The 17,149-nt window shown below is 59.5% G+C and overlaps 5 protein-coding genes across 5 annotated transcripts; 3 read left to right on the top strand and 2 right to left on the bottom strand.

Moving 5' to 3' along the window:
- Positions 1-377: 377 nt before the first annotated feature.
- Positions 378-1,689, bottom strand: PLICBS_004563 (uncharacterized protein; the record flags this gene model as incomplete). Its single annotated transcript, XM_065600544.1, has 4 exons — positions 378-467; positions 529-1,097; positions 1,185-1,388; positions 1,509-1,689. 4 exons carry the CDS (start codon positions 1,687-1,689, stop codon positions 378-380), a joined length of 1,044 nt encoding a protein of 347 aa, XP_065456616.1.
- Positions 1,690-6,591: 4,902 nt separating this feature from the next.
- On the top strand, positions 6,592-8,415 carry PLICBS_004562 (uncharacterized protein; the record flags this gene model as incomplete). The annotated part of the gene is made up of 1 exon (XM_018326085.1): positions 6,592-8,415. One exon carries the CDS (start codon positions 6,592-6,594, stop codon positions 8,413-8,415), a length of 1,824 nt encoding a protein of 607 aa, XP_018175837.1.
- Positions 8,416-9,863: 1,448 nt separating this feature from the next.
- PLICBS_004561 (uncharacterized protein) lies at positions 9,864-11,278 on the top strand (the record flags this gene model as incomplete). The annotated part of the gene is made up of 4 exons (XM_065600543.1): positions 9,864-10,256; positions 10,319-10,388; positions 10,452-10,469; positions 10,533-11,278. The coding sequence occupies 4 exons, from the start codon at positions 9,864-9,866 to the stop codon at positions 11,276-11,278; spliced, it is 1,227 nt and encodes a 408-aa protein (XP_065456615.1).
- A 1,231-nt stretch (positions 11,279-12,509) lies between these two features.
- PLICBS_004560 (RNA-binding component of cleavage and polyadenylation factor) lies at positions 12,510-13,376 on the top strand (the record flags this gene model as incomplete). The annotated part of the gene is made up of 1 exon (XM_018326088.2): positions 12,510-13,376. The coding sequence occupies one exon, from the start codon at positions 12,510-12,512 to the stop codon at positions 13,374-13,376; it is 867 nt and encodes a 288-aa protein (XP_018175840.2).
- A 704-nt stretch (positions 13,377-14,080) lies between these two features.
- PLICBS_004559 (uncharacterized protein) lies at positions 14,081-15,698 on the bottom strand (the record flags this gene model as incomplete). The annotated part of the gene is made up of 3 exons (XM_018326089.2): positions 14,081-15,034; positions 15,087-15,596; positions 15,666-15,698. The coding sequence occupies 3 exons, from the start codon at positions 15,696-15,698 to the stop codon at positions 14,081-14,083; spliced, it is 1,497 nt and encodes a 498-aa protein (XP_018175841.2).
- Positions 15,699-17,149: the final 1,451 nt, after the last annotated feature.

Below are 17,149 nucleotides of genomic sequence, written 5' to 3'. Positions count from 1 at the left end.
CTTTGCTAGCCTGACAAGCCATGTTTGCAACAGCTGCCGCCTACCTTGGGCCTTGACACGCCTTGGCAGCCCTCCTGACTGGCAACCCTATTACTTACACCTTGTGCCGGCTAAAACGATTCCGAGGCATGGCGAGGTCAATGTAGACCGATCAGCGCCGGCGGATCCGCGGGAAAACATGTTGCCGGCCTCGTCCAGCAGTGCAGCACCATTTTCTTGCCGCGGCAAGTCTTTGGTCGAGCAATACTTCCCTGACATGGGAAAGCAGACCGCGATGCTAAGGGTGCCAGTGCCGATGAGTGGCTGCTACTCCAAGCCATGCCGATGGCACCGCGCCCTCCACGACTCCCGCCATGAGACACGATAACGGCACCATCTCACGACGAGTGCAGTGCTCGAAAGCCCGCCGCAATCAGGCTGCGTGAGCTGTCTCTCGCGTCGGCCGGGGCGTTCCAGTAGTATAGGCCCTGCCCAGGCTCGTTAATATGCCCCTCGAAATCCTATGCAGAATAACCGGTCCTGACTTACTCCCAGTCCCTTCTGCTTGCAAAATCCCACCTTCGTCTTGACGGTTTCGGGGTTGTCGTACGTGACAAAGCCTCCGTCGGCACCCACGCATTGAGCGGCAACGTGACGCTTGTCCACTGTCTCCTTGCAGCCTCTCCGAGGAAGCTGATTGTACTCAAACGCCCCGTCATCGCCCCCGCCACCTCGGAATTTTTGCCCCGGTCCAGAAGCGTGCAAAAAGCTCCTGCCATGTGTTGCGATCCCGAGCAGTATCCCCTGCGCCGGGAAGCCTTGTGCCATGGCATGGGCGACGCCCGACGCTGCTGATGTTTCGTCTCGGCTCATCGCATACAACTGTGAGTGGTGGCCAGTCTTGGGAGACCACGGCCCGAAGAAGTCGTATGCAATCAAGTTAATGAAGTCTAGGTACTGGGCCGCCTGCCCCAGGTCGAGGAACTGCAGAATGGCTTTGCTCGCTGGCAGAGCCGCCGTCAGCGTGTAGCGCTCGCTGCTGAAGTGCAATCGAACCGTCGCCAGTAATGCAAGGAAATTATAGCCCTGCTCGGCATCAGACGGATACTCCCATGCGACTGAAGGCACATCCAATGCCGCCTGGTCAGCCTGCGCGCCGTCACGCTTCCCCAACGGTAGCTCTCCGAGCATGGTCAGTTACTCACTGTCTATTCCGTCCAGGCCGGAAGCCTCCACGAGGCCCAAGGCAGACCGGGCGAAATTGTCCCTGAGCAAACTGTCGCCCGCAACAACGGGATATATCTCGCACGCGGCCGGACCCCCGATCGACAGGAGCACCTGGAGGTGAGGATGCCTCTGCTTGAGGTGCATCAGCGATCCTAGGCCGCCCTGGACCCCATCCACCGGGGCTGTTGCGTCAGCCCACTCGTCACTCAGCTGGTCGATCACGACGAGTGCGAGTCAGTAAGAAGCTGCGCTCCGTCCCAATCGGGAAATATGAAGGAGGTGGCGTCAACTCACAAACACACCGCCATCCGGCGCGACGCTGGCATAGGCGTAATAGACGCGGTTGATGCAGCTGTAGTTGAGCATGCCAGGGGTGTCGCCTTGGTATATGCGGCTGTTTGGAAAGTAGACGGCGTTGGTGTACATGACTCTGGCAACGCTGGTCGCGTGCCTCGACCTGTGGGACCGAGACGATGAGCTCATCGTGACCGGAAAATCGAGCCTCGGAGTCAATCGTAGCCTAGCCGACTCAAGGAAACGAAAGAAGAAAAAAGAGTGTGTGTACGAAGGGGAGGACCATCCTACGGCCAGACGCCGAGGGAAGAGGACGGAGCTTCTTTTGTACCCAGCAACTCGGACTCACGGCGGCGGCCTGGCAGCAGCAGCACTAAAGTTGCTGCCGGGATGGCGGGACTTGGAAGAAGTTCGAGGGCATGGAACCGCTCAGTGAGCCGAGTCAGGCATCAAGGGGCCCCGGGCGACGGACTCTACCGGCGTTGCGGCCAGGTAGACCCGTCCAACGGCTTATACAGGGCCTGGCCTGCATCGCCACGGAACAGCGAGGGCGCCATGAGCCTCGCACCAGTCCAAGTACACAAAGTCGTAGCACGCGCCACTGGAAAGCGGCCGTAACAGCGGTACGGGGCCCGCGAAGGCAACAAACGGCGAACCGGCTGCTGCAGAACATAAATCGGGCATGGCGTCGAGATGTCACTGGATGACATGGCCCATGTGAAGTTGCAGCAAACTTATGCGATAACGGGCAGTCGGACCTGCTGGTAAGGGACCTGGAGGGCGGAGCCACAGCCGCGACGGCGGCCGGGGAGCTAGGAACCACGCCCGATCAGGTGTGGACAGCCGACCGTTTGCAACCGTCACTGCTGACGCTTGGCGATTGAGGTTGGCCGAGGTAACAAAGCTTGTCGATTTGTTGCGCACGCGCAAGCTGGTTCCTTGCTGGTCGGGGACAAAAGATCCTGGCGCTCTGCCTGTGAGCGCCCTTTTGTCTTCAACTGGTTCTGCTTCGCAACTGTACAATTCCTTCCCATCTCGGCCCTAGAAGCGTCTGAGCAATCCGGGCGACACATTCACGCCGTCGGCATCGGCCCGATGCATGGCATCTCCTCGAGCCTACTGGCGGTCGAACCGAAGTTTGTGAGTCGTGGCTCCGGGGTTGGCTCCTGTCCAGGCTCCATATCTGACCCATTGCGAGCATGGTCCGTGACACCGAGAGCTACTGAGCAGTAAGGAAGCAATCGACAGCCAGCATGAATCGGCGCAACGGATGAAAGAATCTGCAAACACCATCGTCCGAACCCGGCCCATATTTGGCAGCCAATATCAGCGGTGCGACGCCGCAAAAAGACTATGCCAGGGGACGTCCAATAGGATGAGGCTGGTCTTTCGCCATCGGAACGTTGCGGCGGCGGGCGTGGCTTGCCCGATGGCATCTCGTGCCTGCCATTGTCATCGGGCGAAAGAACCGCGCAACACCGAGGCCGGCGATGGGTGGTGAAGATTGAGCCGGGGTTGAGCTCGGCAAAGCAGCGCGGCGGGTAGCCTTGACCCTTGAGGCTCAGACCAGCTCGAGGTTGGGATCGCAGCAATCTCTGGACTGGCACAGCCCACCTCAGTGAACGTCGCGATTGAAGATGCTTTCTCACAGAAGACGGGTTCTGTCGTCCTCAGCATGCAGACGCTCGAGACATAAAGCCTGGTATCTTGACTCGTGAGGACTTGCGAAAGTGCTCAAAGGGACACTCGCAAGTGCCGTCAAGCGGATCGGACCGCACGTAGTTTGAGCCATCGCGACGGGGGCGTCGCGGCCGCGCGGCTCTTCCCTAGTCGATGCACCGCTGCCTTCGCAACGTCGGCTCGGATATAATAGCGGCTTCGTTCTCGTCGCTTCGTGAGATCCTTGATCTGCCGCAAACAAAGGGGCCCCTCGGTATAGACAAGGATGCGGTGGGACTGCTGTCCGTGGTGAGAGCTTGGGTCTTCACTGACTCTGGTGGATGAGGGGGTGCTGAGGCCAATGTCGTAGTCAAGCCAAGAATCTGGAGGAGTGATGCCTCACTCACTCCCCTCAACGGTTGGGGAATGGCGGGCATGATGTGCATGAGGCGATTGCTTCTCGAGCACAAGTGCGCAGGAAGGCGCAATCTTGGCATTGCATGCCTCTGAGGACTCTTGTCACTTGCGGCTTCGGAGTCACAGGCCACGACGGCAGGTACTTGTCTAGGTGGTAGCTGTCCAAGCAGATGCCTCTTGCACGGTGCCTACTTTCCAGGTACTGTACTTGCCAAACTGGTACTTCATAGTCCGCACCTGCCCAATACATCATGTGCGTGCCTTCCCTCGACAACATCGCCACCTCCGAGGTCCGCGCGCCTTCCTTATATGATCATCATCATGTACTATATGATGCCCAGGAGTCGTGGCAGGAGCTACCTGACGGCCTCGCTCAGAGACAGCACACAGGCTCCAGCCATCTTCTGCTCGCTGCCCATGGGTCCCTCTAGTACCTAGTAGTCTCGGACTCTCGAATGCCGGAAGGGGGAACATGATCTGGCGTTTCTTGGACCGCTTGCCCATGCGATGCATCATGCCGGCTAGCCCGACCTGAGCGAACCTTTGACAATATGCGGCCCACTTCAATACCTGGACCGGCTCCTTGTATACGCTTTGCGGATTCAATGAGGACGTGTACCAGTATAGATGAGCGCAGACACATGAGTCGGTCGCTGGAGTTGATACCCAAGGCTGAAGCCTCATCGATAGATTTGCTGGCCGAAGCTGAGCGACTTGAGCATCCTCAGCGCCCTTTGCGTTGAAGAATGGGAGTAAGCCAGAGCTGTCCTACACTATAGTGTGAGACGAATAGTTTGGCGAGGATGCATGCGGCGATGCTACCTGAGCCCAGGAACGCCTGGAGGTAATGTCGTATGGCTGGGTGGAACAGTGGAAAGGCTTGACCTACCCAAGCAGGTCCTTGCCGCCGTCACACCTCGGGGACTCGTATTCGCGCCTCTCGTTTGCGGCGTATCAGACGCGCTTGGCATGTTGACCAGCGCAATCCATGTATTCGCCCGCGTCGGGTCCCCAGAGTTTCACGGTTGTATCATCTGCGCTTTGTGGCGCAGCGTAAAGCGCCGCCTGCTCCCACGGAACCAGGGTGTCGTTTTGCGCCATTCATACACAGCCTGCTACAAAATGTATGAACACACGACTCTGCATAATTCGATGGCTTTCTCCCCAGGCTGTGCACTGGCAAAGTTGTAAGTATTTGTTGTTGGCGGGCCAGAACCTGCGTTTTGCGACGGTCGGTCACGTCTCGCGGCATGTACTTTGGCACATGTCGACCGACCTTGGCGACATACACGCAGTCTTTACATCATGACAGAAAGCCACTGACGATCACTGCCGTAGTAGCTGGTCTTGGATGCTTGCCAATGCCAGCGGGCCAGCGGCACCACGGCGATGCAGCGGCCTTTCCTTTAAAGACCCGACAGATATCCCCCTAATCTAGACGAGGCAGTGATGGCAGGTAACAAGAGATACAAAAAAGGACACGTTTGTATCGTAACAGGCCGCAGTGTACTTTTGGAAATAGTATATGCCAAAACCCTGTCTATGGCATGGTGACGGTGAAATTTTTCTCGGAACTGGACACAGGGGGGTTTGACCGTGGCCGGTGTGGCGGAATCCTCCGCCTGTGTCCTACAGCCTCATGCCATTTGTTGCATTGTCGTTCAGGCAGTGCCCGGTCGTTACTCGGTCAGCCTGTTGGGGAGCCCCTGACCCTACAGGCATGTCCGATGTCTGTTTGTGTCCCAGAGCGCCACTACGGGCGTTCGGACGTTTCATCACCTTTCAAAAGTGCCAGAGGCCGGAGATCCTTCGAATACCATTCTAGAATCACTCGCTAGCCTAAACCTGGTAGCCATGGCTGGTGAGAGCTTGCGCAAAAAGGCAAGGAGGAAGAGCAGCACATGGCAGCCACCGAGGCTCCATGGGGCTATAGGCTGCGTGCCAGATGCGTTGGCCACTGAGTCACCGTGGGAAGTGGCAGGCTGAAAGTCTGGTTCGAATGACAGCGTGGCGTCGAGTGGCAAGTGTCTGCTGCATGATGTTCCCCCCGGCCGTTAAATCACATGTTTGACTCGGTTGCTGATATTCCCCGAAGATGCGCACCCGCTCGGTTGTTCGAATTGTTATAGGCAGCCTAGACGATGTTGATCTTGGCATGCGTCTAGTATATGCTGAAGATATGAATTATCACTGCAGGTCTATATACAATTATGCATAAGGGATCTAGTAACACACAGTGGTGCTAGACCATTACGATCGTTGAGGACATCGGGCCCTGGCTACCAAGGACTACATCGAAGATGAACCTTCATAATCCATCTTCAGGGGCACGGAACAGAAAGAGAGGGAATCGCCCCTGGCCACGCTTTCTGACAAAGGTGATTTTTGCACGAGGATTTGTCTGGGCAAGAGCATGAGGAAGCCCATAAGCTTTGATGCGTTACATTCGATTGCGTAATGATTAAAGCAAGTTCCGTCCTTAGCTTTCGGTGAGTGCGGTGTCCAACAATTGACATGTGTCCTTCAAAAATTCCTGTGGAGCTTGAACAAGCAGGTGGGATGGGCTTGACAGCTGATCCAGGCTCGTCAAGAATTTCATATGCTGGATGTGGCTTACGGTGCCTCATAACTTCAGTAACATGCGCCACCGGCCCTCGACAGCTCATCTCGCCACAGCCGTAACGACTTGAAGGCCATCTCAGGCTTGATATACTTCGTACTGTAGAGCCTTGTTTCCCCACTGAGAACGCGTGATGTTAAGGATCGTGTAACCTCAGCCGGGGCATTAACGTCTCTGTCTTAACCCCACGAGCAATTTTCTGTATCACAATCAGTGTTTATTGAGCCTTAAGTCGCATAATTACTGTTGGACAGATACTTAATTGCGTTCAAAATATGGAGTTTCATCAGCTGCTTTGGCACATAGAGACTATATATATAAGGAGACTAGAAGCGTCTGCACCGGAAGCAGATCATCATCCACCGATCTCTGTCTATATTCGAAGCGTTTTGAACATGTACTGGGGCGTGCTGGGAATCTCATTGCTCTTTACGGCCTTGGGAGCCGAGGGCCGTGGCTCACGAGACGGCCGCGCAGCCGGTCCAACGCTTACTGTCAAGGTCAACACCACCTTGACGAGCTACGGCTGGGGAGAGCGTGCCGTGACACTCACGGTCTTTTACAACGGCACTCAAGTGGCAGACCGGATTGTGGCCGACGCGGGGAGCATGAAGTCGATCGATCTGAACCCAGTCGATGCCGACGAGCACGTGAAGTACTCTGCGAGGCTGTGGGAAGTCGACGACGTGAAGCCCAATACAAATTTGACGGGCCAGGCCGTTCTGTCAGCGATACGCTCTTCGTCGCGGGGATCCAGTTTCCCAATCACCGTGACAGCCTACGCAAGGGATCGAAACACTGGACGACTTGGGGTTCTCAAGAGGGTGGAGACAATGGTAAGGTGGGAGAGTGTCTCGTACAGGCAGACGAATTCGCACAAGTTCCGGCAACCGCGCACGATATCCGTGGCGGCCCTCCCGGACGCAGAAGGCGAGCGGGATCGCCTGAGGCAGGCGCATTTATGGGCTGATTTCATGCCAACCGGCTTCTACCTCAACCCGGGGAACGCGGTCCATGTCAAAGTCAACAAACGCAGTCCGGAGCGTGGGCCAATGCTGGACATACTTGTCGGCACCCCTGGCCTGATCGATCCCTTGCGGCCAGAGGAAACGTTGCCGTTGGAATTAGAGAGCCATCCGTTCGGCAAAGACCAGGACGAGATTTCCGTGACCAGCAAGGAGGGCGGCATCATGTACATCCGCTACACTCATGGGGCTGGCGAGAAGCCACCGCGAGCCATCAAGGTCACGATCGAGGGAGAAGCTGCTCAACCGTTTCCGTTCTTCCGAGAAGAGATAACAACAATCGAAGAGTGGGAAGAGATGCTGAAGGAGACGACCGTGCCTTTTGCAGAGTTATCTGGCGAGAGGATCATCCTCACAGGCCTCGCGGAGTCAGCCAGGGCAGCAGCGGAGGATCCGTCCCACGATCAGCAGGCACTGCTTCGTACGTACAAGGACATCGTCGAGGCGCAAGACGCCATCAGCGGGCTTCACAGCACCGGCTGGATCATAAACCCGAGGGACATGCCTAGCCCCCTGCGACCGATGGTCGTCCACGGGAAATGGGATTACTTGGCCAGGGCGAGCGCGCAGGATTACCGCGTCGCACTGAGCAAGTATTGGGCGCACGAGATGTGGTCCAGCGCCTACCTCGTGAGGTCGTGGACGATCTGGCACGAGCTCGGTCGTCAACGCCAGCACGTAGACACGTGGAGCTGGGGTGCAGTGAAGAACATTTCTGCCGATATATATGCACTCGCGACCCGCCGGGTCCTCCCTGAGATACCAGAGCATGAGAGGAAGCATGGGACGGCTGACGAATGGCGCTCTGCACAGGAGTATCTCACGTCACGAAGGAGGGTGTTCGACATTGAAGACGACGTCGTGGTCGACCCGTATACGTACGAGCCGTTGCCGGTTCGGCTCGTAATGTTCGAACAGTTGCGGGAGGTGTTCGGCAACGAATTCTACCATCGCCTGCACAAGCGCTCCCGTCGAGCACGGGTGCAGGCAAGCGACGCCGACAAGAAACACTGGTTTATGTGCGAGGCGTCAGACCTTGCCCAACAGGACCTGACCGAATTCTTCGTCAAATGGGGGCTCGACCCGGAGTGGCGCACCGTGAGGGAGATGGGCAACTACCCCAAACCCCGAGAGGATTTCACAAGGCGAGCAGTCTATCAGAAACGAGTTGGGGCGGACAGGGTCGATGGGTAGAGAGGGATGAGACGAGAGGGAAGAAGATGCAGGCAGGGTATCCTGGACTGGAGAATTGCTTTTTTGCCAGCGCCCGAAAGGGCCTTGGCGGGTGAAAGTGTCGACCGAGGCTGGCTGGTGAGGCTATACTGAGCTCGGTGCCGCCGTGATATTCAGTGTCAACCCGCGAAGCCCAGTGTGTCCATCGTTCCAGTACGTGCCCTCGGATGTCTCTCCCGTACTCCATACGAGACGACGAGGTACTGATTGGTACTTGGTCAGTTTTGTACATTTCTGCAGATCGACGAGCCCACGGCAGGGTCGGACGGCCATCCAGTGGCGGATGATTCCGGACGCCTCCATGTCCTCTCGGCCGTGTGGAGTTTCCCAGCATCTGGGCCCCCCGGCCTGGCAAGGCCCCCCCAGACGGGCCGGCCCATGAGAGCGCCACCGTTTCTCGGCTGGACGAGGTGGACGAGTGACGGTGCGAGGGGTGAGACATCACCCCCTTGGGCACACCCAGTGGGACAAGAGACTCGGGCGCGTTGACACGGCACGGCCGCTGAAGACACGGCGCCACGGCCGGTGCCCAGACAGAGCTGGCTTTTGCAAGAGTGTGAGAGGCGGTAGGTAGATGGCGGGTAGAAGAGGACGGTGACAGTCGCGGGAGAGTTGACTCGCGGCGCGAGAGTCGGCGGTACAAAGGATGAGCGCTAGCAGCTGGGCAGAGGAAAACATGCCCAGTGAGAGGCCCAGGGACCCCGACCCCCCTGTCTGCGGCGGGAACGGCGAGGTCGCCGTCTCACGTCCAAATGCGCGCAAGGAAGGAAGCACTGGGGAGGAAGCCGCCGCAATCAGCGCTCGCCCGGGCGAGAAGGAGCCAAAAAGTGAGACCGCCGACCAGCGGCCAGGTTCTCTCTCACCTCTCCGTCCCGCCGTCTGACGCGAGCCCCGCCTCTTTTGTATTGTATTCATGGCTCGCACGCTCGACTCCGTCCATTCACTCTACCACCCGCGTGCGGCGTCGCAGCACGGTCCGTCTTCTGGCGCCTGCAACACCACGCCCGGTTGCGCTTGAGCTGTCGCTGCCTGCTGCTGGGGTGCAGTGCCGTTGCAGGGCCAATTACCTGCGGACGATCCGGGGCCGGCATATACTTGTCGTACACGACTGCGCGAGAGTTTGCGGCGGCATCGAAGCGGGCGACCGAAGGCGCCACTCAATCGCATCATCTGGGCGCATTTTTCTTCCCATACAGTACTCTGCTGCGCTCTATTCACGCGGAGCCGTGCATGGGAAGCCAAGGGCCAACTCTTGGGTAAGTCAGGCGCAGCCCCTTGAAGCGCACTTATACACAGCAGCCGGCTGGCGCGGCGTCTCGCGGCACATACCTCCCCATCAACGCCCGGTCACTGGCGCTCGTCCAGCTTGCTCATTCATGTCGATAGAATGCTCGCTTTCCCTTTGCGCCATGATACCCTACGCGCCGCTCGCGACGGACATTTTCGATGGCCATGACGATGGGGACAGCACCTGGTGTTCCAGCGACGATGGCGTGTCGCTGGACTCGTCCCCTTCCGACGACGAGACGGAACTGACCGTCGACGACACGGCGCCGGAAGAGGACGGCCTTTTTATCCCGGCACTCCCTATCCCCGCCGACCTGGCCGATGATTTGACAAACGACGGCACATCGGACGCCTCCTACGAGGACTGGTCCTCCTTCTCGCAAAGCGTCTACGAGGACGAGCTGTCACACGGCCGTCGATATCACGGCTTTCGCAAAGGCCGCTATCCGCTGCCCAACGACAGGCAGGAGCAGCAGCGCGAGGAGACGAACCACGCCATGATGATGGAGCTCTCCGTGAGAATCCCGTCCCAAGTTGCCGGTCGTTACGCAGGTTGCTGACGTCTATCGCACAATAGGACGGGCATCTCTTTTATTCAGACATCGGGCAATCTCCAACCAACATCCTCGACGTCGGGACCGGCATCGGTATGTACCGCTGAACAATCCGTCCAATTGATGCATGGCGCTAACCTCGCATGTCTCTTGCAGGCAGTTGGGCCATCGACGGTATGCGCGAATCGCTATTGTCTGCGGCGATCTTCTGGTCAAATACTGACTGACTGAGTGCAGTGGCCGAGCAGTACCCCGAGGCAACCGTCGTGGGCACAGACCTGTCCGCCATTCAACCCAGATGGCTCCCCGTCAACGTGAGAATGTATGTCGACGACTGCGAGGAGCCCGACTGGCTCCACGGCGAGGAATACGACTTGGTGCACTTCCGGGGCATGGCGGGTATACTGAAAGACCTGGACAGCGTCTTACAAACTGCTTACAGGTTCGTCGCCCGTGCCGGGGGAGCCTCTTGGCACGCGCAAGGGCCAACCAAGCTGACGACATGCAGGCGAACAAAGAACGGCGGCTGGGTTGAGTTTCAAGAAATCATTCCGCAGATCGAATGCGACGATAGCAGCATGCGCCCCGACGACCCGCTGCGGATATTCTACGACGCCGCAACCCAGGGGCTGCGCACGTTTGGCTGCGATCCGTTGCGACCAGCCAGGTTGGAAGAGGCGCTGGAGCACGCCGGCTACACCAATATCCGCTGCGTGACCAAGAAGATTCCGATATCGACCTGGGCGCGCGGCAAGCGCCTCAAGACGCTAGGGCTCTTCATGAAGACTGTCATGCTCGACTCGCTGGACGCGCTGGCCGCGAAGCCCCTGGCGGCGCTCGGCGTGTCGCCCTCGGACCGGCGCGAGCTCACACGCCACGTCAGGAGGAGCCTGGACGACAACACGGTGCACCGCTATGTCAACTGCGTGTTTTGCTACGGGCAGAAGAGGGAACAGGACGGGGCCTTTGCCGACCTGGACTGACTCTGGGAGTGAATGGGTGTGAACAGGCGCCCGCATGGGCTAGTCACGGGGGAAAATGTGCGCCTAGTTTCGTGTTGGCTCGCACAGGATGCGATGATGACAACATTGCTTGAGAACATGGCGACAGGGCGTTGGGCATTGGAATTTGGGATATGGGATTCGGGATCACAGAACAGCGAAGCGTTAATGAAGACAATGGGCCTCCTTTCATGATACAGCACTGTCCTGTACGAAATAGACTCTGCTACGGTGGAGAGGAGACTCACCAGTAAGTACCTAGATGCCATACATCAGACTCGAACTCGGGTACCTGCGTGTTCGATGCTGGAAATAGGCAGCTAGGTGAGCCACCATCCAGGCCCGTGCCCGCGCCCGCGGAGCCGGTGCCCGAGGGCTTGCGTCAACGGCGTTGGTGTTGGCTGCAGTCCAAGCTCGGGCCAAGACATAATTAGTGTTGCCTGTCAATGGGGGATTTGCAGCGATTGAATTCCTTCGGGGACCAAACCCGGCGAACTCGGCTGGGAGCAGGGTTGGCTCGTCCCTGCTCATCGTTTGGGAGACCCGGGGGGCCGCCACCAACAATGCCCGAGTCAGGCACCGCGACGTTGTCAGTGCGCCGTGTAGTACTGTACTGTACGTACTTTTGCTCAAATCAGTCCTATCTGGAATACTGTACTGCCCCGTGCCCTGCGGCCGAGGGCGCGGCACGTGGAGGCGCATGCAAATCCCAGGTTGTGGGAAATCTCGAGACTGGCCGATGCTCTGCGACGTTGGTTGCCGGAGTCGTCAGTCAGGTGATTGCCCCTGGCTAGCGGGCAAGCGCGCAGCAGCTTCCCGCCCAGGTCAACGGCGGAGGGGCCAGCAGCTCCAGGGCAGGCAGTGCCGAAACCCAGCAGCTTCCAGGTGGCTCGGGCGCCGAAACTCGCTGACAAAGGCATCTCCAGCTTTCCGCCTAGCTTGGAGCTCTCCAACGTCGGCTCAAATTCGTCCACTGTCACAACACCGCCGAACGGCTCGTCTTTCGCCCAACATCAACACCCACGCCGCACCACGCAACATCTCTACCAAGCACGCGCCATCTGCAGCGATCAACGCGTAGCCCTTCGCGATTCCACAGACGAGGAACAGGCTAGGACGAGCACGCGGGGTGGGAAAACCTAGCCCATCGGATCCCGTCAACTCGAAGCCCTCTTAGCCCTCGAGGCCCGCTCCGGCCGCCACCGTGCCCACGATGACAGCCACGGCCACGACGACGACGTCCCCGGCGGACTCGGCCGCCTCCCTCATCCTCAACCATACCGCGCCGCAACCATACAGCTTCCGCTTCTCCCCCTTCCTCCGGCAGACGTACCAGGTCGGCCTGCCGGCCGACCGCCCCGTGTGCAAGGCCTATCAGACGGGCACATGCCCCAACGGCACAAGATGCACAGAGCGGCACGTCTCTGAGCCGTCAGGCTCCGGTTCCGGCGGCAAGTCGCAGCACCAGTCGGGCGGCCTCAACTCGCTCGTCTGCAAGCACTGGCTGCGCGGGCTCTGCAAAAAGGGCGAGCACTGCGAGTTCCTGCACGAGTACAACCTGCGCAAGATGCCCGAGTGCAACTTCTTCATGCGCAACGGCTACTGCTCCAACGGCGAGGAGTGCCTGTACCTGCACGTCGACCCGTCGTCGCGCCTCCCGCCCTGCCCCCACTACGACATGGGCTTCTGCCCCCTCGGCCCCCTCTGCTCCAAGAAGCACGTCCGTCGGAAGCTCTGCGTCTTTTACCTCGCTGGCTTCTGCCCCGACGGGCCCGACTGCAAGCAGGGCTCCCACCCCAAGTGGAGCAAGGACCTGGACAAGCCGACCCTCAAGTCGGACGAGAAGAAGGAGGAGGAGGCCCGCGCCGAGGCTGCCGCTGCCGCTGCCGCTGCCGCCGCGGCTTCGAGGGGTGACGACGACGATGGCATGCATAACGCAGGCAGGGGAGACCACAGGATGCGGGACGGCCAGCGGGATCGCGACGAGGGCAGGTTCGGCCGGCACGGCAGGGGGGGCGGCGGCGGCGGCGGCAAGTGGAGGGGTGGGAGGGATAGGCGCTTCCGAGGCAGAGGGCATTAGCCGGATCGTGAAGCTCCTGGAGGGCCGAGCTGTGATATCGAGGACGAGGCTGTGGACATGCGTCGCAACATGGTGCCGGAAGCAGAGGCTTGGGCGCAAGGTTTCTCTTACTCCGCGATACCCCCTATGTAGTATACAGGAGAGCAAAAGGGCTCAAATTTCAACGTCAAAACTTGCTAACTCACCGATAGCTGCGGCGCAGCCGTGAAGGTGCTCACTGTGAGGAACGGAGAAGGTTCATGACTTTGCGGCGCGTTTACACAACTACATGACCCCTCGAGGGCATCATTTGATCATCGCACTAGGCACACGTTTACGAGACAACGAGCGAGCCAAGGCCTTCAAGAAGACACATGTGCTTCATATGGTCCATGTTCAGGTCGATCTGCGCCGATGGCGTGCAGCTCCTATACGCCCCCGCCGCGAAGACTCGGCTTGAGATTTATATTATACAATGACCGGCGAAGAAACCCCCAGCTTTGCTCGCCGGCAAGCCCGCCATCAGCAAGACCAGAATCAAGCCTGAAAAGTGTCCAATGTGGAGAGAGAGGCGTTCCAGCAACTCGATGAGAGGTGACTGTGTTTCGCTGCGTATCGCGCCCGTACCAAGAGAGCGAGACGCGGCATGATTAGCACCATGTAGACTCGATCGTTCGCGGAGAAGAGTTGTTGAGTGTGTATGTGCGTATGTTGTGTGGCGGCAACTACGAGGACTCGGCTGTGGACGGAACCCACAGGCTGCTCCCCGTCGTGTCCGAGTTCCACACGTTGCGCTCCGACGGAACGGCAACAAAGTCGTGAGACGACGCGCCCGCACCAGCAGCCGCCGCTTCGCCATCTTCGCTTTCCTCGCGCGACGAGCCCTCGTAGGAGCTTGACTTCCACGCGGACAGCTCATCCACCCGGCGGATGCCCATCATCCAAGATACGAGGCCGCGGGGCACCCAGCGGCCGACGAAGCCATAGACGCTGGCGCCCAGGCCCACGCGCACCGAGTCGGCGGCGATGGAGCCATCAATCACGTCAAAGACGGTGTTGTGCAGACGCCGAAGGGAGCTTCCCTTGAGGCCGCGAATGCGGCCGCCCGAGATGGCGGAGCTGGTTTGGGCGACAAAGTTGCGCCCATAGACGTGGCGTGCGCCGTCTGCCCAGACGAGGGTGTCCTGCGGATTGCCTGACGCCGGGATGGCAGCTCTCGTGGGCACGAATCCGGAAAAGTCGAATGTGCCCAGCTGCATGTGTGTTACAGGAATGTCGAGGGGTCGGAGCTCGGCGGTGAGCACCTCGGTGAAGGCGGAGAGCGCGGAGCAGACGGTCGCCTCGGGCGCGTGGAACGGTGGGTTGATGGAGGAGATGATGGACGGCGTGAAGACGAGGACCTTGGGCGGAACCCACTTCTCACCGATGGGACACAGACGCGAGGTGAGCAGCGGGAGGAAAGCTTGGATTGTGAGGATCGGCTGGAGGAGGTGCGTGTTGAAGAGGTCGGCGAAGCTCGAGGGCGGGATGGTGGCGATGGGGGAGGTCTGGTAGTGTAGGCTGGGGATGAGGATGACCGACTTGAGGGTCAACTGATTCGGCTTCATCTGAGGGCCCGGGGCCTGTGGTGACTGAAGGTAGCCGGCAAAGCGCTCCATGGCGGCTCCGGCGCTGGGCGGCTGGAAGCAGGGTTAGGTACGTTGGGTTTCCATGACGGGATGGGCGACCTACGTCTGTCGTATCGATGGCCAGTGGACGGACATCCGGCCGGGAGTATGCGTGCACTAGGCTCTCATCCTCCGACGCATTGCAGACGACGTAGACGATGAAGCCTCTCCTCTCCATGTCAAGCGACAGCGACTTGGTCAACGGCAGGGTGGGCGACCCGGCAATGACGATGACCTCGGTACGCCCGCCATTTCTGGCGCGCTTCGCCCTCCGCGTTTTCCTCAGCCAGCGGCTTTTCTGATAGCCCTTGAAGACGACGGTGCCGCAGACGATGATGACGACACCCGTCAGGACCTTGTGCCGAGCGACCCAATCCTGGACCCTTTCGAAGCGCGTCATGGAGATGACGGCGACGGGAGGCCGGGCCGGCGGGCTAGGGCGAATAGAGTCGGGGATCCATTTCGACCCGGCGAGCGTCTCGCGGACGACATCGGCGGCGCGGTCGACGTTGTGGTCGATGAAGTCGGCGACGTCGTTGGAGTACTTGCGGAGGTGGACGGGGATGCTCGAGAGCTGGAAGGGAGGGGTAGGAGCTCAGGTCAGTCTTGTCGGGCGTGAAGGGGGTGGCGGGGGGTTGCATACCACGTCTAGGAACTGCTGGTCGTCGGCAGACATGATGGGGGTCGGCGACGACGACAGGGGCGACTGATGCTGAAGCTGCCCAGACGTCGGGCTCACATGGGATGACGCTATCCAGACTTTTGGCGGCAGGTGGAGACGGCGGTTTTGCTTCCGTCAGCGAGCACGCGCGCGCGACAGCAGGCCTCGCCAGTGACAGGCTCCCGGTCGTCAGGCGGCAGGGATGCGGGGGACCCGCGCCGGGGTTCCGTGATTGGCCGCCGGCGGAGCAGCAGCCAAAGCCCCCCTCTGAAAGCTCGCTCGCCGTGCCGACGGCCGACGGTATCGGGTGGAGCTGCCCCTGCCCTTGCCTGTTTGGGAAGTAGTTTTGAGAAAGCACTCAAAGCGTGCCGCAGCCGAATATCGAGGTGAGAGGCCCTGAGCAGCGTTGTACGGATGGAGCTGAGAATTTTGAACAGCTAGAGGGCACAGGTGCTCGAAATATATATTGAATGGGTTGAACCAGAGCTGTGCAGGGACGATGACTGACAGAGTGTAAGCGGGGGACTTGGAGACGAGGGGCAGCTAGGGTGGGCAAACAGACACGGCCGCGTGGACCAACGGCCGGCGGAGGATAGAGATGAGATAGGCGAATGCTGCATGTTCCGTGAATGGCTGCTGCCACTGCATGCGAACTGGTGTCACCTTCAGTAGACAAGTAGAAACTCCTATTGTAGGGTTATCGTTGATTTCACATGTATTGCAATAAGCCAAGCCTACGGGGTTAGCACCTGGCGCTACGCATTCGCGTTCAGTGGGCTTGCCCAACCCGCCTCGCCACGAAGCTGTCAAGCATGCCACCATCCAAATACAAGCACGCGTTCGAACAGCGACGGCATCCATGCCAAGGCGAGGCTTTTCCAGTTCCTGATATCTGCACTCTTGTCTCGGTCCAACGGAGAGGCGGGAATATGGCCGGCGGGGCGCGCGGCCTCCGCACCCCGGAGCGTTGACGGCGTCGGGGAGAGCGGGACAGGCACAAGCGCATCTCCAGTTTTGATAAACGGCGAAGCTTGGATGATCTTGCAGATATGTGTCGCCGGATCATGGACAACTTATTTACAAGAAAAACGCATGTCAGAGATGTAGCACGCAAGATGCCATGTGCATCATGTCCCGAAGACACGCCCACTTCCAGCGTTCAAACAAGCCCCCGGGGCCCGGGCCAGGCCATCCATACGCACATTGCCCAAACGAGCAGTAATCGTGAAAGCCCGCCCCGGCGCGAGCACCGGAGGGGTCATCGGAGCGCGCCCTGGGGCCACGGCGGTGGAACGCCGCTGCAGACTCCCCCAGAGTCCCCCACATCGCCCGCCAATGCCCTGTGCGGGGGAGCCGTTCAGTGGCCGGTTATCAGCGGGCGCCCGCCCCACCAGTGCCACCTGCACGAGCAGCCGAACCCCTCCAGCAACTGGAACCCACTGTCGCGCCAGCCACCACGGCCGTGC

Source organism: Purpureocillium lilacinum (assembly GCF_023168085.1).
Source record: "Purpureocillium lilacinum CBS 284.36 DNA, scaffold_3, whole genome shotgun sequence".
NCBI classification, from domain to species: domain Eukaryota; kingdom Fungi; phylum Ascomycota; class Sordariomycetes; order Hypocreales; family Ophiocordycipitaceae; genus Purpureocillium; species Purpureocillium lilacinum.
This window is presented reverse-complemented; position numbering and strand designations above follow the sequence as displayed.